This window comes from Dermatophagoides pteronyssinus, unplaced genomic scaffold (genome assembly GCF_027571235.1).
Source record: "Dermatophagoides pteronyssinus isolate colony J.1.1.1.1 unplaced genomic scaffold, Derpt_VIB-CSIC_2022.12 sq0004, whole genome shotgun sequence".
Taxonomy (NCBI): Eukaryota; Metazoa; Arthropoda; class Arachnida; order Sarcoptiformes; family Pyroglyphidae; genus Dermatophagoides; species Dermatophagoides pteronyssinus.
This window is the reverse complement of record NW_027461528.1, coordinates 3322055-3346626: the sequence shown is the minus strand read 5'-3', so window position 1 is coordinate 3346626 and position 24572 is coordinate 3322055. Positions and strand designations below refer to the sequence as shown.

Here is a 24572-nt window from a genome sequence, read left to right as displayed (position 1 = left end):
TAATAGAGATAGATAGATAGATAAAGCAAACACAAGACGAAAGAGAGATGATTTAGAGAAAGAGCAAAAGGTGATTTTGTTTTAAAAATTTCACAATAATTTCTTTGTTTTGTTTTTTAAAATTCAAATTTTTGTTTTTTTAGAAATGAGTTTTGCAACTTAAAAAATATCGATTGTTTTTTTTTTTGGTATGTATCGATAGTGATTGTTTGTTGTTGTGTGATTTTTTTTTTCATTCGTTCATCATTGTTCGAATAATTGTTGTTCAAACGGAACGTTTACCCAAACCAAATGAATATCGACGTTTAATGAAATCTTCAAAATTTGTTAGTTTTTTGATTTTTTTTGAATTTATTTGTTGTTGTTGTTGTTGTTGTCGTTTACCAAGTCCAAATCCATATGGTTGTATTTTACGTTTTTCCATTGAATTCATATCAAAATCATCATCTAAATTATTATTTTTATTATTATTTTCTTCTAGATTATTATTATTCAATCCATTAAACATAGCCTGTTCTTTTGAACGTTTACCAAGACCGAATGAAAATCGTTGTGGTCGTGAACGTTTATCATTTTGATCTAAAAATGAAAATAATGTCATCGGTATATTGGATTTTTGTAATGATGGTGCAAATGCCGGTATATTTGAATGAAATTCATCAAAATTATCATTATTATCATCATTAATGTTTGTTGAATCAGAATCATCAATAGCATTTGATATTTGATAATAATATGGCCGTAAATCTATTTTCGATCTTCGACCATTCATTGAAGGATTTTCAAAGAAATTCGATGATGATGATGATGGAACAAGTTCAAGTATTTCATCCGAATCCGATCTATATGATGGTATACGTTTACCAAGACCAAAATTATATTGCATTCGTTGACTGGCTCGTTTTTCTGCTGAAAAAAACAGAAAACAAAAACAAAATTTAATTAAGTAATTGATTCAATTGTAATCAAACAAACAGAAGAAAAATGTTAATTAATAATTCAACAACAACAACAACAACGAAAAAAATGGATGACAAACCTAATGATAATGGTGATGAAATGAATGATGATGTCAACGGTTTTGACAGAATTGATTGTTGTTGTGCTTGTCCATGATTATTATGATTATTATTATGAAACGATGATATTGATGACGATGATGATGATGATGACGGTAATTGTTGATCAATATTTTGTAACGATGATGATGATGATGATGAAGATGATGATGGTAATGCCAATGAACATCCAATGTATAAAAACAATATAAATATTGTTTTTATCTGATGTTGATAATGTTGATGATGACAAAAATTGAATGACATTGGAATGATTGATTGTCGTCGTTGATGTTGTTGTTGATAATTAATTTTTTGATAATTAAATGGATGATAATTGTACGACATGTTTGTTTTTTTGGTTTACTTTAATAATAATAATAATTTTGAATAAGAATATCGATAGTAAAAGTATCGATTGTATCGATTGTTGTTTATATCCTGTTTTGTTGACTTTTTTTTCGGACGAGTGAGAGAGAATGTCAAACAAAATTATCGCACCCTAAAAACATAAATGTCATATCAATCCAGCGTGATGAATAGATTAGAGAGAAAAAAAACATTAATTAATTAATTAAAACATCTTTATGCAAATTATGTAATATTTTAATTTGTCTCATGGTCATTCATAAAATACGATACATATCATCATCATCATATATCATCATACATCATCATTATCATTATCATCTTTGTTTGATAAACTAAACAAATAAAAACTAATGGAACAAACAAAAAGCTGTTGAATTTTTTCTTTGTTGTTGGTTGGATGTAGAATATGAAAAATGTACCCGTTTTTGTTTTGTTTTTGTTTGTTTGTTTGATAACCACCAGATGTTATGCAATAATAATAATAATAATAATTGATTCATTATCATCATGTGTAATGAATAAATAAAACTGTGAAACTAAATATCAAGAAGAAGAAGGACAGAACATTTGATGAAGAATATTTACACACATTTTGCATTTGATAAAGAAGAAGAAAATTAGATCAAACTAAACAAAAACATTATTTAGGGTAATAATAATGATAATATCCGGAATACGTCATTTGTGAAAATGTCACACGCACACACACAAATAGATAAACCTTTTTCCTCATTTTTTTTCCCTCTTCTTCTTTCTTACCGAAAAAAAATTGATAATCCCCCCCGGTAATTAATTATTTTCGTGTTTTTCTTATTTTAATCCACCCTATTTCTATTCTATTTTATCTTACAAACTTCTCCCCCTTTTTCCCTTCCCTCACAGAATATCAAAGATAATCCATAGGCAAAACAAAAATTAATTGACTTTCATCAAAGCCATCAACAGTTGTTTGATGTCAAAACATCAAACTGAAATCAATTACAACAGGGAAAAACCACACGATATCAAAATCATTCCGGGTAATTTATTTTAGCCAAAAAAAAAAAACAACAGAAAAGACGTCAATTTTCAACTTATTTCAATTGGAACAGCTAAAAAAACAAAATGATAAAATTGGGACAGTTTTTTTTAATTGAAAGTAACAACAACTGTTCAAACAAACCAAACCAAAAAGATAATCAAATTGATTGATTAATGATGATGCTGTGGAAATGGATTTATTCTCGAAACATCCGATACTTTGCTGATTGTGTCAAAATAGCAACAACAACAACAAAAAAAACGTTGCTATAAGGCCAAGGATATTTGGATATATTTGGGTAAATAAATAAATAAATAGTTGGGTGTAGGTGTATGTAACCCAAAAACAAAAAATTATTAACCATTAATGTGTGTAAATAGTTGTCATATGATGATGATACCTTGAAGACATTTTTTACTGATCATCCATCCAGATTATCATCAATTTTAATTATTATTATAATAAACTAGATTTTCAAGGTTTTTTTCGTTTTATTTGTTTTTCTTTTCTTTTCATTTCATTTTTCATTTGTAGTTGTAATTTGATAATAAATAAATAAACAAACAAATGATAAAATACACATTATGATTACCAAAAAACATTTTAGCTTGAAGGTTTTGTTCAATTAAATATTTTATCAATTTTTGGTTGGTTGGTTGGTTGGTTGGTTGATTGGTTGGGGAAAACAAATGAAACAATTTCAATATTGGATTGTTTCTTCGGAAAAACCATAATGAAAGGAAAAAAAATTGAACAATTTTTTTGATAATTTTTTTGAATTTTGTTTCAAAAGAAAATTCATTTTTCTTTTGTTTTTTGTTTGATAATTTAATGATGTAACAATTGGAAGAGAGAGAGAGAGAGAGAGAGAGAGAGAGAGAGAGAGAGAGAGAGAGAGAGAGAGAGAGAGAGAGAGAGAGAGAGAGAGAAACTTCCCTGGAAAAAATCTGTTTTTGTCATCTTTAGTGATAAGGAAAAACAAAGGATCCACTGTTCCTTTGAAAAAATTTGATAATTTGAACCAACCATATTCACCACAACTGCTAATCTACTTTCAACGAAATGAAAAATTGTTTTTTGTTTTTTTTTAATAATCAGTAAAGTTTTTTGTTTTTTCTACCACTCAAAATCAATCGGGTTACCTGAATCCCGACCGCAATGTTGAAATTTCCAAGAAAAAACAAATAAATTAAATTGATTGAAAACAAACAAACAAAACAGAAAGTTTACGGGAAAATTCAATTTTTCTTGTATCAAATTACTTTGGTAAATAGAGCTACTAAACACACACAACGAGACACAAACTCCCACGATTTTTTTTCCCAAGAAGTTTCTTGATGAAAATGAATTATTTTCTTTCGATTTTTTTTCTTCTTTGAATGATGATAATTGATTGTTTGGAAACAACAAACAAACAAACAAAATCCATAATTCATTAAAAAATGTCTGACAAGAGAAAATTCAAAAGAAAAGCAACAAGATTTGAACAGGTAAGTTATGAAATCAATTCGAAGAAAACGAGGGATCAAAAGGAAAACAGTTCTGTCTTTTGTCATGCAAAATCTGTCTGGCAAGAAAGGATTCTGGTTAAGAAACATTTGGGTTTCTTTTTTTCTTATTAACTCTTATTAAAACCAGGTTAATTTTTTTTTGTTTGTTTGACGGAATCTCTAAACCAAAACAAACAAAAATTTAACCCTAAATTAGATTCATATTAATGCACTCTAATGATGATGAAGAAATTTCCATATAATCCACTGACTTTTTGATTCTTTATTCTTCATCAATAGACTTTCAATGGAAGAAAAAATGTTACCCATTTCCACCGCACTCACACACCTTTGTTAAATTTCATTAATCCCATCTTGCACTTGGTATTGTTGTTTTCCAAAAACAAAAAAAAGTGTAGGTGTAAAGATGTCATCGACCATTTAGTGGATTCAAAAAAAATTGCCCTTTACCAGAAACCAGAAAACAAAAACCAAACAAACAAACAAATCCACAATGAAAATAGATGAATAATTTTTTTGTTTCGGTGGATGAACGAACGATAGATAAACAGACAAAAACTTGAAACAGAAAAAACTAATCTAAACTAAACAATTTACAGGTCATTCACAGATTTTCACTAAATTTTTATCTAATTTTTTTCAAAAATTATCGGTCAAAAAATCAGTGAAAAAGAAAAATGATCAGAATTTCGTTTTGTTCAAAATCAAATCTAATCTTGAAAACGAAAAATATCAACGAACTTTACGAAATTTGCAATGAGGGGAAACAAAAAAAAATTCTAGAATCCAAGAATTGAAACAAAACAAAACAAAATAACGAATGTAAAAAATTCACAATTGAAAAAACTAATGATGATGATGATGATCATCATCATTATGAAGAAGATTCTTTCATTCAAATGACTAGATGCGGTTTTTTTTCATCATCATCATCTAGATCAATTTCATTATTCCTAAAGGTATTTCCAACCACCATAATGATGATGATGAAATTCTCGAGAAAAAAAAGAAGATTAAATTTCAACAACAGCAAACCCAAACAAGGTTAAAATAGCAGAAAATTTAAAAAAAAATTAAATTACATTTTTTGCTGTTGTTGTTATGATTATTATACAGGGTGTTAACGGAATGTTTGAGTGAAAACAAAAAAATTCTGTTAATTTCATTGAAAATAAAATGTAATGAATAAAAAAATTCTCATTATTTTCAAAACATCATTTGTCGAATAGGTCGAAATAGGCAGCAGCACCCCCTCCAACAAAATAATAATAATAATAATGACGATCATCATAAACAAACAAACAAAAAAAAAGTTGAATTTTAAATTTCAAAAACAACAACAACAACAACGATCAATGATGGAAAGATAATTGGAATTTTGCAAAAAAAACAAACAAAACATAATCGATCAATAAGCAGAGTGTAACAAGCAGTAGGGAAAATTAATTACCCCAATGCCACTTTAATGATAATTACACAAGAGAAAAAAATTGAAAACAAATTTTGTTGTTTTTCCAAGTAAAAAAATTTTCATTATCAATAATGGAAGCCAAATGTTACGTAATTTTCATCGTTTTTTTTTTGAAAAAAATTTCTGATGAAACTAAAAAAAACATTGAAATAATTTTTTGTGTTCAACAACAGCAGCGAAAACTAACGGAGAAAAAAAATGATGATGATGATAATCTTTTTTGTTTCGGTAATTATTGAAAATGGATGGATGACCAAAACAAACACAGAGAGAGAGAGAGAGAGAGAGAGAGAGAGAGAGAGAGAGAGAGAGAGACCATCATCCATCAGTATCACCATTAAAAAAATTAGATTTTAAATAAATAATAATAATTCTCCGTATCCAATTTCACATGATGTTGTTGTTGGTGATGTTGTTGATGATGCCTTTACTGGAATTAACTGGAATTTAATGTGAATGGATGGATGGATGGTTGTTAATTAATTTAAAATCACTGTTCTCTCTCTCTCTTTCACTCTATGCCAGTTTTGTTTTGTTTTTTCGTTTTTCTTCAATCTGAATTCCGGTGAATAAAAAAAAAGAAGAGGAAGAAAAAACTTTTAAGTATTTCTTCTTCTTCTTTACTTTCACGATTTTGATGAATCTTCTTCTTTTTTTTAAAGAATTTCTACTCAAATTTCATTAAATCATAATTAATTACATCTTCATCCAGCTTCTCATTACACCTCCATCCATCATCTCCCCTTTGCCTCCTCAACCTCCTCAAACCAGCAAACAAATTCTGATTGATTTTAATCAAATTAATATAGTAATCGTGAAATCTAATATCAATCATTCGAGGGGTGGTGGGGGTTAAATCAATATTTTACTTTACTTTTCGATTTGATTACGATTTTTATCGATAAACATCATTAAAACAATTGATTTGATTTGAATAAACACAAACACACACACAGGAAGGAAGGAAGAAGCACAGAATTGATAAAAATAGAAATTGAAAAATTGCTGACATTTCATTCAATTCAATCAATGACATTGTGATAATAATAGATATAGGTAGATAGATAGAGAACTAATTTCATTTTTAGTGCAGGAATTTTTTTACTTTTTTTAAAAAAATTGAATTCAATTCACAGGAATTATTATTTCGTCATTAAAAAAAAAGAGAGAATATTCTTCCCCCTCATTATGTTCATCAGAAATGAAAGAATACAAAAAGAGAAAGTTGAAAAACAAATAACGAAATAAAATTGCAAATCAAGAGTTTTTCTGTTTGTTTGTGTTTGGTGAGAATAAAAGAGTGAAATGAAAGGGTTGAATTTTTGTTTTTAAAATGGAAAATAACTTTATCATGTTGTAAAGTGAATTGAGGGGGAAAAAATTTCAAAAATTTTTTATTCAAAATTCTTGAACTTTATTCTGAAGGAATTCAATTCATTTTTTTTTCCATAGAAAAAAAATGACTGGATTTTTAATTTTTTTGTTTTTTGTTTTTGTTGTTTGAATGTTGGAAAAAATAACACTCAATTTCTCTCTCTGGAGATTCGAAGATAACTTGATGATGGTGATGGATAAAATATGTTAATCAAGGTGATGATCGTTAGCTTTTTTGGAGATTTTTTAAAAAATTTGAATTTTTTTTTAATTTTTCGTGAAATAAACTTACCTGGTTTATCGTTGAATTTGCTTTGGTTTGTTTCAATTCATTTGCAAAACAGAAATCAAAAATTCATTGATTGTCAAAACAAAATATGTTGTAAGTGTCGATAATCAATCAATTAGATGATCAATCAGATGTTGTCATCACTTGTTGTTGTTAGATTTCTTAAATTTATTTACGTTACGTAATTTGTGAAAAGTTTCCAAGTTTTTTCGAATCACTTTCATTCGAAATGAACTGAAACTCTGAATGAATTTGAATGAATGAAAAAAATTCTTTTTTATATGGGAGCTTTGCGAATGAAAAAATTGAATTTGAAAGAAGAGAAAAAAGTAAAAATTCTGACCACTTGTTTCATCAACAACAAAAAAACGTTGCGCCTGCGCTTGAACAAAGAATATTCTGTATTATTTGTTCAAGCGCAGGCGCAATTCTTTAGTTGGATGACGATAATGGTATTGGTGATAATTTCCACGCCCATATTCTTATTCTTGTTTGTTTGTTTGGCTCAAAAAAAAATTGAAATTTGAAATTTTCATAAGAATTTAATTCTTGGTCGGTTGGTTTGTTCCAGTAACCGAAAAACAAAAAAAAACAATCAATTCGGGAGACTATCTCACACACACGAAACAAAACAAAATTCTGACATTTTCCTTTATTATTTTGACTTTTTTTACTTTACTTTACTTGACTTGAATTTCACAAAAAAAAAATTTAAAACGAAAAATATTATAAATATTTTAAAATAATGGATCACATTTTGATTCATATTTAATGATGGTGATGAGTTTTTTTTCAAAAAAAACTTTTTGCTACGAGGTTAAAATAGTGTTTTTCGTTTGTTGTTGTTGGTTTTTAAAATGGAAAAATGTTCAAATGAACCGGATTCGAACAGAAGAAGAAGAAGAATATTCTGAGAAAAAATAACGGAAACAATTCAAAAAACATTAAGTGAAAAATGGAAAACGAAACGAAACGAAATTCTTATTCGTAATGTCCATGATGTGATGAATGAATGAATGAATGATGACACATTAATGATTGTAAGTCACAACATTCATTGTTACAAAAAAAAAACATTATAATTAAATTACAATACTGTAAATATATATACAATTTGACAGTAATAATAATAATAATAATTGTAACTTTTATATTTACTTTTATAAAACTAAAAATAAAGCTAAAACTACAATTTTACCAAGAATGTAATTATTTATTTATTGAATTTTAGTATGGTTTTAGTAGTAGTAGGATATTTTGAGAGGATGGACTGGGTGTTTTGTTGTTTGGTGGAAGTTGTTGTCATTGACATTGTTGTTGTTGTTGTTGTTGTTGGTTGATTGAATCTATTTAAATTTTTATCGATAATAAAAAAACATCAATGGGGGAAAAAAATGAAATTATAATGGACAATTTTTTGTTTTATTGGATCAAATATCCATTACTATCCTGAATGTGTGTGTTTTGGCAATTATTATTGTGAATGAAAATTGCATGAAAACAACAAACGATAAAAAATGGTTGTATAGCAGAGAGAATAACAAACAAAACAACAAAACAACAGAAAATTTAATGTTTCATCGATATGATGATGATGATGATGACAATAGAATTGCTCGATAATCAAACTGGAATTTTCTTAAAACGAGAAGAAATTTCAAAAAATTCATTCAAATTTTTGGAATAATAATTTGCTATTGTCGATCAATCGATCGATTACAATGAATATTCAAACTTTCATTTGTTTGTTTTTTCTATCTTGAATTATTCATTTAACAATGTTTTTTTTTGGGCCAAATACTTATTAAAATCGAAATGATGATGATCTAAGAATTAACCAAACACACTAGAATACTGATATAGTTTTTTGTTTTTTTGCAATGTTTGTTTGCTGCTTTCTATAGATAATAAAAAACAACAACATTGAAGAAATGAGAAAATTGATTTCACTTTTCTAAAATGATTTCTATCTCTATCTCTCTTCTATTCTATAAATATCTGTTGAATATCTATAAGTAACAGATAGAAATCTTATAATCTTATTTAAGAATTGCTTTTTTTTGTATTTTTAAAAAGGATAAATTTGATAATATATAAAAAAGGCGTTTTTTTCCCATTGGAAAAAAATGCTATAATTGTAACCAACCTTTTTTGTAACAATATTTACTTAATTTATATAATAATTTATTCATCATATTACAACCTGCTACTACTACTACTATCTTTGATCTTATTTATCAGAAAGTTTTCCATCAATTTTTTATCTTTATACCGTTCAAATACAGAAATAAAACCATTTTATTTCATTCATTTTCGGTTTATATTTAGATGTTTTTTACTGTTTTTATCATTTGATTTTTTCCCCCACCACCACCTCCCTCTTTTTCCCACCCCCTTTAATGGATCAATTCAAATTCTTTATTTCTTTTCAGTTTTTTTTGGCTAGATAGATTCATTCGTATTTCGAGCCATACTACTTGGGATACACCACCTCCCATCAACCGTCCACCCACCATCAGAATCACACACAAAGAATTACCTTTTCAAAATAACCAAACGACAACAAACAAATAATCTTTTGAAATTGAAATCCGATTTACATTTTGTTCACCCAATTTTTTCCTTTTGCTTTGCTTTATTGCTTCATTTTCGTTTTTAAATTTTTCATTTTTTGATCTTTGATTTTTATGAAAAAAAAAAACAAATGCAAAAGACTACCTTGCGATAAGAATTTTGAGAAAAAAAATTGAATAATTAACGAAAAAAAAAACAACAGAGGGAGAGAGAGAGAGAGAGAGAGAGAATTATTAAATTAAATCTCTTTATCTGTCTGCGTCTGCTTTATACCTTACCCCATATTTTGTGCTTATCAATTTTCCATTTTTTTCCGTTAATTTAAATTATATGACTCCCAACCAGTAGTTCAGGTAAATTCAGGTGGACCTAGCCAAACAAAAATCATTATTATGCTTTTTTACAATCTAGGTGAACACACTACACACGATTCACAGAAAAGGTAATAACAATAAAAACAAACGAACAAACAAACAAACAATAAAAAACATTTATCCAAATCATTGAATTTTTCATTCGGTTTTTTTGGATCTATAATTTCATGATTTTAGCCCGGAAAAACAACAAACAAAAACAAACTACCCATTAACCTTTGTGTTTGGTTTGTTTTTTTTTTGGTTTTTGTAAAGAAACTAGCTATTCTTCAAATTGAATCAAATTTAATTTATTTTGGATCTTTGTAAAATTAGACAGAATGTGAATAAAGAAAAAAACACACACAGGTAAGAATCAAAAACAGGTAAGAATCAGACAGACAGACAGACAGACAGACGGTAAAGATAAGCAGGTAACAAAAAAAAGGTAATTAATAATTTAATTTTACCGGATACTGATGATAATCATAATGGCAATTTTGAAAGTAGAAAAGAAAAAGTCATGAAATCTTTACCTTGTATGAGTGTACGTGTACATAAGTCGTCCATTATGATAATGATTATTTTTTTGGTTTAAAATCTTGAAAAAAGTAAAAAACGAATGAAAAATGTGTAAAAATTAATGATTGAATTTCAATTATGTAATGTTTATGAATGAATGAATGAATTATGGTGAATTCCAAAAAATCATCATCATTATTATTAGCGATGTTTTCAGTTTTCTGTGGTTATTATTGAAACAAACAAGAATTTTAAAATCATTTTTTTCCCCAAACAAATTCTTTATACGTCATACGAATCTGAAGAAAAGTAAGTGAAAGTAAGAGAGAGAGAGAGAAGTGTTAATAATATTTTCATTATGATTTCCGACTCACATCAACCAAGCGTTGTTGCTTTGTTTTGTCTTTTAATTTTTCAAAATTTTTGTTTTCTAAAAATAAAAAATTTATAAACAAATTTTTATGATTAATAATGATGATGATTTGAATGTAATTGAATTTTTTGCCAATCAATCACCAAATCATGTGATCGATGGGAGTTCAATTTTGTTTTGTTTTTTTCTGGTTAACGAAATTTCCAAATCAAATTCTCCAGAATATCTCCAGAATATTCTGCAATGAAACAAAGAAAGAAAGCAAGTGGGATGAAGAATTCAAAACCCACAAACAAAAAACACGCAACATTCAAATTGAAAAAAATTTTTTTTTCAATTTGAAAAAAAAATATTCAAATGTGGTTGATTGTGTGATGTTTGAACATTGAACAAAAAAAAATATGAATATATTAAGTGAAAATTGAATTTTTTGTTTCGCTTCGTCTATTTACACAGAATTTGGTCAAGAAGTTTGACCAAACAAACTTAACTAACAAACCATATAATAAACCAACCGACCGAAAAGACAGTAAAAAAATATACAAAGATAAACTATCGATAGAATCGATAGTGTGTGAATAGACCAAGGAAATTCAAAAAAAAAAAATGATATGATTGGGAAACTATGACGACAATCGAGGTGTTGGTTGATTTGGAAAACCTGAAAAATATATTTTTTTTTTTCTATTTATTCAATGTTAATTTTGAAAAAATTCTGAATATTATGACCGAGATATTCAATACCGAAAAATTCTGTTGAAAATTTTCAATGTCAAATGAAAAGAAAGAAAGAAAAATACGTCAAAATTTGATTGAATGAAACAAATTTTTTTGTTTTTCTATTAATGAAGGCAAAATAATCTTCTTTTTCATATTTGAAATTCATTTCGCTTTTCCCTTTTCATCCAGTTTGTTTGTGTTTGTATTTGGATTAGGCAAAAATGAACGAAAAAAAAATAAAAATTTCTTTCAAATTTACTTTGTTTGGGTGATGATTCTCAATGTTTGTTGATGATGAGAGAAATGTATCTGGTGTTTTTGTTTAGTTTAGCATCATCATCATCATCATCCGAAATGTTATAACATTTCATAAAAATTTTAACCGAAAAAAAAAGTTTTATTTTAAAAATTTGAAAAACAAAAACAAAACAAAAAATTTGAAAATGGTGAGATGCTTTCAACCGGAAATGGAAATATCATCTAAAATGAATAACTTTTAATGTATGAACTTGACTGAACAGAAAAAAAACTATTTCAATCCATTGTTGAAATAGTTTAGTCCAGATTTTCACAAAATTCCTTTTCGCAAGGAAATTTTCCTGGGAAAACAAATTTTTTTTTCGGAAATTTTTCCGATTCTGGAAAAAATCGATTTGTGAAAATCGATTTTCGACATGTGTAAATCACAATTTTCTTCTTTTTGGAAAAATTATTAATTAATTAATTATCCAAAAAGTTAATTAATTTTTTTTGGGGAGATGATCGATAACTTGAGTGTAATCATGTGATGGTGTTAAATTTTATGGGAAATATTCCAGCCATCATCATGATCATTGACATTTTGAAATTTTTCTGTTCAAATGTCAACAAATCAATCAAAAGGATCAATCGATCGGAGGGCTGGTGGGGTTATAGACAGAATCCAATTTTCAAAGTTAAAAAGTTTTTTTTTGGATATTATTTACCTTATCCACCACGACTAAAGAAGAAAACTTTTTTTTTCAATTTGTTTATGGAAAAAACTTTGGAAAAAAAACCGAACAAAAAAAAAAAGAATCAACTTGAAAATATTTCTGGGAAATTTCTGGGAATATTTTCTTGTCAACAAAGAAAGAAAAAAAAAGTCTAATATCAATATTGTTGTTGTTGTTGTTTGAAGAATAACTATTAAATAATAATAACAACAACAACAACAACAACAAGGAGAGATAGAAAAAAATCCAATTAAAATTTATAAGATAACATTCCATTCATTCCATTCAATCAGCCAATTTCTTTACTTAAAAACTGAAGAAAAAAAAATGAAGAAAAACATTGACAACTTTTTTGTTGTTATCGTAAAATTTTTTTAAGAAAAAAAAACTTTTTCTTGCATTTTTAACCCTTACCACTCCAGACAAAAAAATTCTAATGGAAAATGTCCCCTCAGAGGGGACATTGGAGTGGTAAGAGTTAAATTATTAATCAAATGTTGTTTCATCATCATCATTGTTTGACAAACAATGTTGTTGTCGATTATCATTTTTTTATTTTTCTTTCAAAATTTCAAGTTCTGGTTGTTTGTCATCAGCCAACCAGCCAACCACTCATCACATTATTATCTCATTATGTTGTTGCTGTTGACATTTACAATTTTTTTCTTTTACATTTTTAAAAGTTTAAAAGTTTTTTTTTCGATTTTTGATTTTTTTGTTGTTTTTGAAAAAATTTTGAAAAAAATATGACTCGAGCACGCCATCTAGTGGCCATCGCTGTAATCGATTCGAATATTTTTTAAACTTTTAGCTGTTCGATTTTTTGGTTTTTTTTTTTGGTTTTTGTTTTTTTTGACCGATAAATTTTGCCAATGATGATGATGATCATAATTTTGACATTGAAACAGATTTTTGTAGTTCAAGTACAGTATCGTATTTGGTAAGCTTTTATAAATGAAAGTCGGTTTTGAACATTTCATTTTTTTTTTCTTTTCTTTTTCCATTTGCTTTCTTAATTTTCTCAGTTTCTCGAATCAAAAACACTTCAATTTTTTTTTGTTTTTTGTTTTCTCTCGCACGATTTCAATCTTTGATTAAACCAAAGATAATCAAATCAAATAGCGAATCAAAATGATGAATGGTAATAATCCAATTGTAAATGATGTTGAAGATATTAAAACGGTTACATATTTTCAAAATCAACCAATTCAACAACAATGGTTTATGATTGTAAGTCATGATAAAATACCGATGTTCAATGCACCTGAACAACGTTATCGACGACAAGCTGAATTAAAATCGATTGCAAAATCCGTACAAATGGATTCTGATCGTCGTAAATTAATGATGAAAATAACCAATAATGATAATGATGAACAACATTCATTGGAATTGAAATTTTATTCACCAAATGATTATCGTTTTGAATATTCTATTGATTGTCGTCGTATTGATCTGTTTCGTCGTTCGAAAAAAGATCGTACATATTTTTATTTTACATTAGAATGTAATATTGGAACAAACAACAATAATGATGATGGTGGTGGTAAAGATTCAAGCAAACCAACTCAAGAAATTAATCTATCAAATCAACAACAACAACGAAAATTTCAATATGAATGTCATATGTATCATGCTATTAGTATATCGAATGCTGAATTTATTGCCGATCTAATGGATAAACAAGTGCAATTGAATTTAAAAAATCAGAAAAAATTTCTTCAATCATCATCATCGACAAATGTGGAAAATAAACAAAAACAAACAAAACAATCGTCAAAACAATCGAATTATGATGATAAAGGTAAAGATGTTGTTAAATCGGAACTGGTATCGAAAAAGATTTTACCCGAAATTGAAAACGTTCGTACAGCACATCCATTGGATCGTTCATTGGATGATGATGTTATAATGGCCATAAATCATGTACCATCATTATTGGATTTGGGATTATCATCGAAAACGACTTCGACAATGACAATGGAAACAAAAAATAATCACCTGAATAATAATCAATTTGATTTGGATTTTATCGATATTACCACTGTTAATGAAATGAATAAATCACAAGCAACAAATATTCATAATCCATTTTTATCGGTATTGAATCCATCACCAATGACAACATCATTATCATCAGATTGGAATATTATCCGAAATGAACAGCAAGAATCATCATCATCGTCATCTTCGTCGTCGTCATCGTCTACATTGTCATCATCGTCGTCGACATCATCGATATCAACAATAATATCAAAATTGTCAATGACAAATTCAAATTCAACAATCAATCTGCCACAATTATTATCGAGTAATAATTCAAAACAAATGGAAAAATCAACAACAACAAATCCATTGGATTATTTACGTTTTGATGATGATTTTGATACATTTATATCGAAAAAAATATCCAATGAATTAATGCAAAAACAAAATCATCATCAATAACATCACATAAACAAATTCAACAACAACAACATTCGTCAATTTTCGATCAATCCAACCAAATGTTGTATCCTAATTTATCTAATCTAATCTGTTTATATTTTACCTTTGAATCATGATAATAATTTTAATTGTTATATTTTTTAATTAATTTCTAATTTCATTTGTAAACGAGAATCGTGAAGAACGTTAATTTTATATTTTTAAAATTTCTATTTCCACCAATTCTTCACTAATCTTGTGTCTAATAAAATCCTTTTTAAAACATAAAGATAAGTTTATTTAGTTTTTGCAATAATTTCCTACAAACATTCAAACACCGAAATAAATTATTGCTATTCGTTTATTTTTTATTTTTTGGTTTTGGGTTGTTTGGGTTTCAGGGGAAAAAACAGAGCAATTTTCATTTGTCACTTTTATCATCATCGTCTGTCAGGTAACAAAGATTTAATTAATTTTTGTTTCTGTCTTGAATCAATTGAAGGTGTATTTGTCAGTGTCTGCGTGGGTGGGTGTGTGTTTGAATTTTTGTTTTTCTAAATAGCTAAATAATAATAATCATAATCGATGATCAATAATCGTTGATGAATTCAAAATTCTTGCATTATGTTTTGTTTGTTTTTTTTTCGTGCACAATCACAGATTGTGGCCAAAAAAAAGAAGAATAGAAAAAAAAGAATCAAAAGAATCATTATTGTTTTGTAGATTTTTCGGTGGTTGTTATCGGTTGTTGTTGTTCTTTTAACATTTCCATTGTTTCTTGAGATGTAATACTACGTTTACGCCCCCACATTCCACGTAATTTATTCCAATGTGTCGGTGCAACCATACCGATTGATCGTTTTTCTTTCATTCGAAACAAAACAAAAAAGATTTGTAAAATTAAGATTTACAATTTTTTCAATTGTATTGTACATACTTTTGCCCCAAGCTGATGACATTTTATTCCATGTTGGTGTACGACGACGACGTTTACCCCACATACCATGTAATTGATTCCAATTATTTGCTGCTGCTGTGGCTGCCATTCGTTTACGTCCCCAGGCACCTTTCAGATTATTCCAGTTACGTGTTTCGATTGAAATCTTTGGATATGTTGTTGTTGGTGATGATAATCTTTTTCCTTCAATAAAAAATTGAACAAAAAAAATGTTTCAAATTAACAAACAAAATAAAAAAACATAAAATGTTTGGTATTTGAAAATGTAAATGCTGTAATAAAACACAAACCCCAAGCCGATTGTAATTTGTTCCAATTGGCTGCACGTTTACCCCAAGCACCTATAGATGAAATTTGAAATTGAAATGAAAAATTCCATTTACAAAACAAAAAGAAGGTTACCATTAAATTTATTCCATTGATTACGTTTTTCCCATAGATTTGAATATTCATCAATAGGTTGTTGTTGTGGTTGTTGATGATGTTTCAAATAATCATCAACCAACGATAGTTGATCAATAAATATTGGTAATAAATCCTGATTATAATCGTTATCATCATCCAATGGTTCGATTGAATGTTGTTGTTTAACAATGAAAACATCATCATCATTATCAATTCCAGTATCATCAACAACAACAACATTATTATCATTTTGCTGAGAAAATATTTCATTTGGATTCATAATTTGTTCATTTTCTTTTTGACCAAATTTTCTTTGATTAATTAATGATGATAATGATGGTGATTTATGATGTGGCATATTCAATTGAAATAAATCATTATTATCAATTAACCTTTGTTCATTATTAATAGGTAACGATGATGATGATACAGATTCGTCAGAAGATGATAATGATGATGATGATGATGGTGGAACAAACATTGATGAATCAAGAATAATATCAGTTTGAGGATTATGAGATGATAAAGAAGATGATGATGATGATGATGGTAAAGTAGCCGATACTGTCATTATCATCATCAACATAATAATGGCCAATAAAGCCATCAATGATATTGTCGATGATGATGATGATGATCGTAAATTTTTTGCCAAATTCATTTTTCCATTTGATAAATTATAATTATTATAATTAGATTCAATCAATGTTGATTGATTTTGCTGTTGTTTATTGTTGTTGTTGTTGTTGAATGTCTGTCGATTCGATAAATTCATACCCATAAAATATTTTATGATATTTTTCGATTTCATTTTACGATATTTTGATTATTATTGTTATTAATCGTTTAATAAGATTCGTCGCAATATCGATATGATTTTGGTGTTTTTTTCTTCCAAAAGATGATTATGATTGATAAGATATTCTATAAATAAACAAAGTAAATAAAAAAAAATAGCATTAAATAAAAATTTCATAAACAAAATTTTCATTAACATTCCTGTAAAGAATAATAACGAATTTTCGTTTGTTTCAAATGAATGAATTGAATAAACCCTTTTAGATTCAGAGAGCCTTTTCATTTTTTTTTACCTTGGCATTGTTTAACAAATTTAGCTTTTTTCGATAAAAACGGCTAAACAAAACAACAACAACGGCTAAATGGTTAAATGAATTGATGATCCCTGGTTTTCATCCGAAAAAAAAATTCCTAATTTATCTTATCTTATCTTGTTTGGTATGCCAAACAAAAACAGATATAGAACAATAATAATAATAATAATGGTTCATTTCATTTTGGCTGTCAACGAATAACATGTAACCATGAACAAAGCCTTGAACATGTTTCCGTTGACCATTATGATATTCTAAATCAATTAACATTTCATGGTCGTTTTATGGAAAAAATCAACCAAAATAGAGCGAAAAACCTTTAATGAAAAACAAAAATGAATTTTCGTAAATGAACACAGAAAAATGAATTTAACATTATTTACCCGAAAAACAATGTGAATTTGAATTGAATTGGAAGCGTTTGAAGAATCATTTCACAAACCATGGTTCATTAATTACATAATCATCATACAAATAGATAACGATAATGACAAAAAAACGTAGTATATCTACAAATGTTTCAAAACGAACAAAAAAAATCCCATTTTCAATAATCATCGATAAATATTTGTTTCGGAATTTTATTCATTCATTACTTTCTTTCTTTCAGGGTGATGATATAATTGGAAATTGAAATTTTCGTTCGTTTTCGTTTGTTTGTTTTTGCTCATTTTGACAGGATTATAAATGGAATATAACAAATGTTAATTATTCGATTCTATTTTAACAACACAAGGCACGTATTGAGAATACCGAATTTTTTTCTCATTTTTTCTGGTTACCTGCAACAAAATTTTTTTTTCTAGTTTTATCATCAATATCATTGATTTATTAGTTTTCATTTTGTGACATTTCATTGTGTAACAAATATTTACAACAAACAAAAACAAATTTAATCAATGAGTTTTTTTATTTCGGAATGAAAACAAATTCAGGTCACACACACACACATAGGTTAAAATAGAATCGAATATTATTATCTTATTGAGAATCTCATATTTTTCCCTTCGAAATTCTTTTTTCTCTTTTTTTTTATCTAATGATAATCAATGATTACAAATCAATCGGTGATTATTTTTGTTTTTGTCCTAAATTAAATTCAATCATAATCAATAATCATAATGATGACGATGATGATGATGAAATCAATCACGAATTCCATTGAATTTTGGATATTTTGTTGTTGCTGGACAAAAGCTATTCATTCATCGATATAACCAATAAGAATAATGGCAATTTCAATCAATATCATTCAAGAATTCTAATGATCAAAAAAGAAAATCCAAAAAGAATTCATCATTCGTTACCTATAATAACAACATCATCTTTCAATGATTAATTACAAAATATATTCAAAAGTAAGAATTTTATCCATTTTCCATTCATTTCATTCGTCTAATATGTTTTTTTTGTTGCCAAATTTGAAGAAAACCAAAATGGAAGAAGAAACAAGGAAAACAAGAAAACTTATCATCAAATGTTAGATTAACGTAAAAAGTGAAAAGTGATTGATAATTGACAGCGAAAACGAAAACAACAACTAATGATACTGATGATGATGATGATGATTAAGTGAATTTAACTTTGAATGTCAACTTTTTTTATTTATTTTTGACATCATTGGAGCACCGCCATCACCATCATCATCATGATTTAAATTGATCCTAACGAAAACAAAAAAAAAAATGCACTTGGAAATTCATCAACGAAAATTGTGTAAAAGTTTTGTTTTGTTTTTTCGGTAATTTTTCGGCAAAACAACGAAACAATAACAAATGATGATGACCTTAACCCGTAAGTGCTATTGTTTTGTTTGCTGTTATTTTGTTGTGTTTTAGCTTAATTATATGATCATTATATAAAAACAAAAGTCTCTTAATGTCTCTTTCTCTAATGTTCGTTTAAATTGTCATTTAGATTAATTTGGTCACATTGATGATGATGATAATTGTCATATGGTCATTTTTTTTGGAACCAGAATATTCTCTTGTTTTTTTGTTTTAAATTCAATGTAGCTTTTTTCTCTCATTTATATGGACAATCAAGTTTTTTTTGTAGTTGTTGTTGTTGGTCAAAGTTGTCCAATTTGTAAATTATTATTAGTAAAAAAAACAAAAACAACAAAAAGTTTTTGTAATTAATTATCTTATTATTGTTATAATCAAAGAGAGAGAGAGAGAGAGAGAGAGAGAGAGAGAATTAGTTTTTTCTAAAAAAAATTAATTAATTAATTGAATCTGAAGTAAATAAAAAAAAAGTAAAAAAATTCATTAATTCAAGTTAATTTAATGAAATTTTACTCTCTTTATTTTCATTGTCGTTTAAAAATAAGCTATTTTTAAAAAAAAGATAATATGATGGTCAACATTAAATTTAACCCTTCGTTATTATCCGGTGGACAAACACTAGAAAAAAAAAGTTATTAGGAAAGTCATTAATTTGCAAATTTTTGTCATTTTTTTAAACCTATCGTTTAAACCAAATTATCGAAACATCCGTCTGTTTTTTAAATTTTTTGATAATCAATCAAAGAAAAATAAATTTAAGACTGGAGAAGTTTCAAAAATTTTTTTTGTTATAAAAACATGATCAAGTAAAACATGATCATCAAACAATCTTGGACAATTAATCGATTTCAAAGTGATAAATTCTCTGGTTCTTGCATAACCCAAGAAAGATACAAAAGTTAATTTGATAACACTTGGAATTGATCAAATCAAGAAAGTATCGAAGACCCAAAGAATTCAAACATATCTTTCTAATCATTTTGTTAATTTGTTAAAATTTTTATCTTTAAAAAAATAAATTTTTATATAAAAAATTGTAAATCGTAAAATCGTAAAAATTTAAACAGTATTCTGTATTCTGGATTCTGTAGGATTCTATATAAAAATTGCTATCCGTTCCGTTGACTAATCTAGCTCGACTAATCTTGCTGGGCTAATGAATCGTTGACTAACCTAGCCCGACTAACAAAAAACTTGACTAATCTTGCAGGACTAATGAATCGTTGACTAACCTAGCCCGACTAATAAAAAACCTGACTAATCTTGCTCGACTAACAAAAAGGTTGACTAATCTTGCTAGACTAACAAAAAGGTTGACTAATTTTGATATGACTATTTACAATTTGACCATTTTTCATTTGACTAATTTTCAAGATTAGTCAATGCATTTTTATCTTCAGAAATATTATTAGTCAAAAAGCAAATTAGTCAAGCTAGATTAGTAAAAAAAATTTTCAGTGTGTTTGTTTGTTTTTATTTCTGTTTTAATCCTTCATTGATCAAAAGGGGGACAGAATTAAATTTTGGTTGACCACCATATATTGTGATTGATCATCATATCGATTAATCGATTATTTTTTTTTTCTTTATTTTTGGTCACTGTATTTGTGAATCAATTCTCTCTCTCTCTCTCATTCGTTTGCTTCATCCGTAATTCGTACGCATAATCTTATCAACAAATAGATTAAGAAAAAAAAAGAATTATCAAAAACGCACACACAGAGAATTTCATAAGAAGAAGAAAATTCCAAGAATCTTGAAAAGAAAAGAAGCAAAATTTTGTTCAAATCAAAATCAATTAATTAATTTAGAGCAAATGAAAGGGAATGAATCGTTAATATCGTTATACAAACAAAAAAAAAAATGATGATAAATATCAAATGCAAACAAAACAAAAACGAAAAACTTTTAATCATCCAAAAATGATGATTATTATTATTATTTTGAAACATTAATTTTCAAGGATTATTGAAAGAAAAGAAAGAAAAGAAAGAAAGAGGAAAAATGTTACAATAATGTTTGCTCAAGTCTTAAAGACGAAGAAGAAGAAGATTTTCATTTTCCAAACAAACAAACAATGATATTTTTATCTATAGATTTGATCTAATATATGGATTTTTAGATAAAGATTTTCTTTTCATTCATTTTTCGGGCGTTTTTATGTTTGTGCTTTGTTTGATTCGAATCAATCAAACAAAACAGAAACAGAAAATTCTTTGATTTTTTTTCTTTTTGTTCTCTTAATTAAAATCATTCGTTTGGTTGATGTTGTTGTGGAAATAGCCAACAACAAAAAAACGATGATAAGATAATCTTGATGTTTGTTCTTTGTCTGTTTTGTTTTTTTTTTCTCAAATTTAAAGGTCAAGATTTGTTATCATATAATGTATATTTAACCTAGAAAAAAACCATTGATTGTGGGAAAGATAAAAGTCGAATGCAAAATAAAAACTAATATTTGGATCGAAATAGTTTTCGTTTTTTGCATAGACTGTTTATTTTGCAGAATATTCTGTTGATGATAACCGATGAAAGAATCGGCAACAGGCAACAGAATAATAAAATTCAGAAAAAACAGCTGGCTTGTGATTCTTTGCAAAGAACTTTGTTGACTTTCACACTATATACACACACACGTAGTTTTTTTTTTTGATTGTTTCATTATCACAAAAAAGTGATTGATTGATTGATTTATTGATTGTTTATCGATTATTATCCCTCATTCACATTTGGTGGATTAAAACAAAAAATAATAATAATAATCTGGTAGCATAAAATCATTAAAGTTTCATTCATTTTCATTTTTTTCCAGATTGCTTATTTAACAAAAAACAACAAAAATCTGTCCACAAATCAGCAAACAATGATATATAGACGAAGATGACGACAAAAAAAAAGGTCAAATAAACAATGTTTGAAATGGCTTTGTTTGATTTTTTTCTGCTGTTATCAAAATCTCAAGTATTCGAGCAAGAAAGAGAGAGAGAGAGAGAGAGAGAGAGAGATAACGAGTAGGAAAAAAACCGGATAAAATTGATTTGATTTTCTGAAACATTCTCCAAAAGAATTCCAAAAATTAATGATTGTTGAATGAAATTTTTTTTCCCCCAGAAAATTAAAGAAAACCACCACCACCAAAAATTAATGATTAAAATCAATACCGAGAGGAAATCAAAAAGAAATTGATCAAAACGAGATACGAAAGAAAATTTATGTTGTGTTTTGAAATTAAATTTTTTTAATGGAAAAATTTTTAATTTTAAAACAGAAAATGATGATGATAATGATAATGATTCTGCATGCGTAGCCAGATTTTTTTTTAACCCCGAAACACTTGATCAATAAATTGGATCAATAAATCGAAATTCTCATATCAAATATCAAATTTCATTTTTTTCAGCGAAAAAAATGAAATTCATCAATAGAGAGATATTGATTTCATTTGAACGAAAAATTCATTTGAAAAATTTAATGAAAAATCTTGAAAAAAAATAAACAAAAAAAAAAAAACAGGAAACTTACCGGTTTTTTGGTCTGGTTATTTTGAATGGTCCAAGTTGTTGTTGTTGTTGTTTTCCGAGGGAAAAGAATTTCTCTCTTGAAATCACTTGTTTGTTGTTGTTGTAAATAGATATCTTCAACAACAACAAAAGAAAAAAAAAAGATTAATGATTTTTTTTCTTCATCATTAAAATTCATTATCTCTTACCTGTTTAAACTTGTAGATAATCAATGTGTGTGTTTAAATATTGATTACATAGGTGTAATTGATCGGTTGGTTGGTTGAATCGATCGGTTCAACAAAAAAAATATATTCCCTTTCCTATCATCAAACAAAACCAAAATGATTGACTGAATGAACTGAGTGTTAAATCATGAATGAATGAATGAAAACTGATTATCGTCGATACCTATTCTTTTTTTTTTTTTGGTTGGTCGATTGGTTTGTTAATGTCGTTAAGAAGATAACGAACGAATTTTTTCAACTTTCTTCATGAATGACGTAAATATCGATAATTTGTTGGAGGTGGAGCTTTTTTGTTTCGATGATGATCTGATAATGAAATGAATGCAACAAAGAAGAAAAAACTGAAATGTTATCCGGTTGAAAATCTTTTTTTGACTGATATGATATGAGGATTCTTTGCACACACACAGAATCCGAAAAAAAGGAATATTTTTTTCCTCGTGATTCGACTCTGTTGAGTCGATTCTGTATGTGTGTGTGTGTGTGTGTGTGGAATACGCACTCAGAAGAATATTCTTTATTAAAGAAGGAAGGAAGGAGGGAAAGAAAAATGATCGTTTTCTTTTTCAAATTGAGAAAGAAGAAGAAAAAAAAGATGAATTTTTTTTCCAATCAAAATTTGCGTTCATAAATCTTTATCGAAAACAGCAGCAGCAGAAGAAGAAGAAGAAGAAAAAAAACGGAAAAGAAATGGAAAACACATACATATATCTGATGACAATATGTTAAGGTATTTGATTGTTTTTGTGTCCTTTTTTCGTTCGTTGTTTTTTACGTAAAACGCACACGCACACACCTCCACATGCAAAAACATATCCAAGAATCAATTAATTCCATTGTCTAACTATCATTGATTTGATGACGAAAATTTGAATTTTTTTTCGTTTTCGTTGTTTGTTTGTTTGTTTGCAGGAAGAAAACAATAAATAATCTGAAAAATGAACGTAATTTATTGATTGAAAAAAAAACGGAAAATAACAAACGATGACGAAGAAGAAGAATTCTTTGACATTTTCATTGTCGGGATGTTTTTTCGTTTGGTTTAAATGTAGGAATTCATGGTAGAAATTCTCGAAAAAAAAACATTTTCCGATTGATAATGACGATAATCAATCATTGAAAAAAAATTTATCAAAAAGAAAATTATTGAAATTTCAAAAATGATCATTTTTTTTCAAAAAACTATCGCGATATATCGATAGTTTCGACCTTCGAATTCGAATGTTTTTGAATTTTTTTTTTTAGTTTTGCCTTTGACTAATTGAGATGAGTTTCAATTTTTTTTTCACCCAGAAAAATGGGTTAAATAAGATTTTTTTTCTTCAAAGTTTTTTCTTTTATTTTTTTGCATTTTTTACCCGGTGATTTTTTTAAATATTTTTTCTGTTTTTTTTTTGGTTTAAAATTTCCAAATGTCTTCGTTATCAATCGATCATGCGGAAAATCGGAAATCGTTGTTGTTGTTGTTGCCGCGAAAACGAATTGATAAAATTTTGATTTTTCTCATTTATTTTATATTATTT

General features: G+C 27.2%; 3 protein-coding genes across 4 annotated transcripts; 1 reads left to right on the top strand and 2 right to left on the bottom strand.

Moving 5' to 3' along the window:
- Nucleotides 1-75: 75 nt before the first annotated feature.
- Nucleotides 76-7374, bottom strand: LOC113788782 (uncharacterized). Of its 2 annotated transcripts, none has more exons than XM_075819627.1 (3): nucleotides 7100-7374; nucleotides 1040-1560; nucleotides 76-909 (listed from the first exon to the last, which is right to left on the bottom strand). In XM_075819627.1, the coding sequence occupies exons 2-3, from the start codon at nucleotides 1404-1406 to the stop codon at nucleotides 266-268; spliced, it is 1011 nt and encodes a 336-aa protein (XP_075675742.1). In that variant the 5' UTR covers nucleotides 1407-1560; nucleotides 7100-7374; the 3' UTR covers nucleotides 76-265. The 2 variants fall into 2 exon arrangements, with proteins under 2 accessions (XP_075675742.1, XP_075675743.1); XM_075819628.1 differs by having other exon boundaries at nucleotides 76-906; nucleotides 7100-7372.
- Nucleotides 7375-13570: 6196 nt separating this feature from the next.
- LOC113788794 (uncharacterized) lies at nucleotides 13571-15291 on the top strand. Its single transcript, XM_027338248.2, has one exon. The coding sequence runs from the start codon at nucleotides 13744-13746 to the stop codon at nucleotides 15058-15060; it is 1317 nt and encodes a 438-aa protein (XP_027194049.2). The 5' UTR covers nucleotides 13571-13743; the 3' UTR covers nucleotides 15061-15291.
- Nucleotides 15292-15382: 91 nt separating this feature from the next.
- Mip (Myoinhibiting peptide precursor) lies at nucleotides 15383-23360 on the bottom strand. Its single transcript, XM_075819427.1, has 6 exons — nucleotides 23011-23360; nucleotides 22824-22936; nucleotides 16400-17326; nucleotides 16288-16338; nucleotides 15977-16180; nucleotides 15383-15903 (listed from the first exon to the last, which is right to left on the bottom strand). Exons 3-6 carry the CDS (start codon nucleotides 17211-17213, stop codon nucleotides 15749-15751), a joined length of 1224 nt encoding a protein of 407 aa, XP_075675542.1. The 5' UTR covers nucleotides 17214-17326; nucleotides 22824-22936; nucleotides 23011-23360; the 3' UTR covers nucleotides 15383-15748.
- Nucleotides 23361-24572: the final 1212 nt, after the last annotated feature.

Coding starts and splice junctions, on each gene's coding strand:
- LOC113788782 (XM_075819627.1), bottom strand. CDS start 1,406: ATGTCGTACAATTATCATCCATTTAATTATCAAAAAATTAATTATCAA. Junction 910..1,039: donor TTCATCACCATTATCATTAG/GTTTGTCATCCA, acceptor TGTTTTTTTCAG/CAGAAAAACGAGCCAGTCAA.
- LOC113788794 (XM_027338248.2), top strand. CDS start 13,744: ATGATGAATGGTAATAATCCAATTGTAAATGATGTTGAAGATATTAAA.
- Mip (XM_075819427.1), bottom strand. CDS start 17,213: ATGAAATCGAAAAATATCATAAAATATTTTATGGGTATGAATTTATCG. Junction 16,339..16,399: donor TCAATGGAATAAATTTAATG/GTAACCTTCTTT, acceptor TTTCATCTATAG/GTGCTTGGGGTAAACGTGCA. Junction 15,904..15,976: donor GTCATCAGCTTGGGGCAAAA/GTATGTACAATA, acceptor TTCGAATGAAAG/AAAAACGATCAATCGGTATG.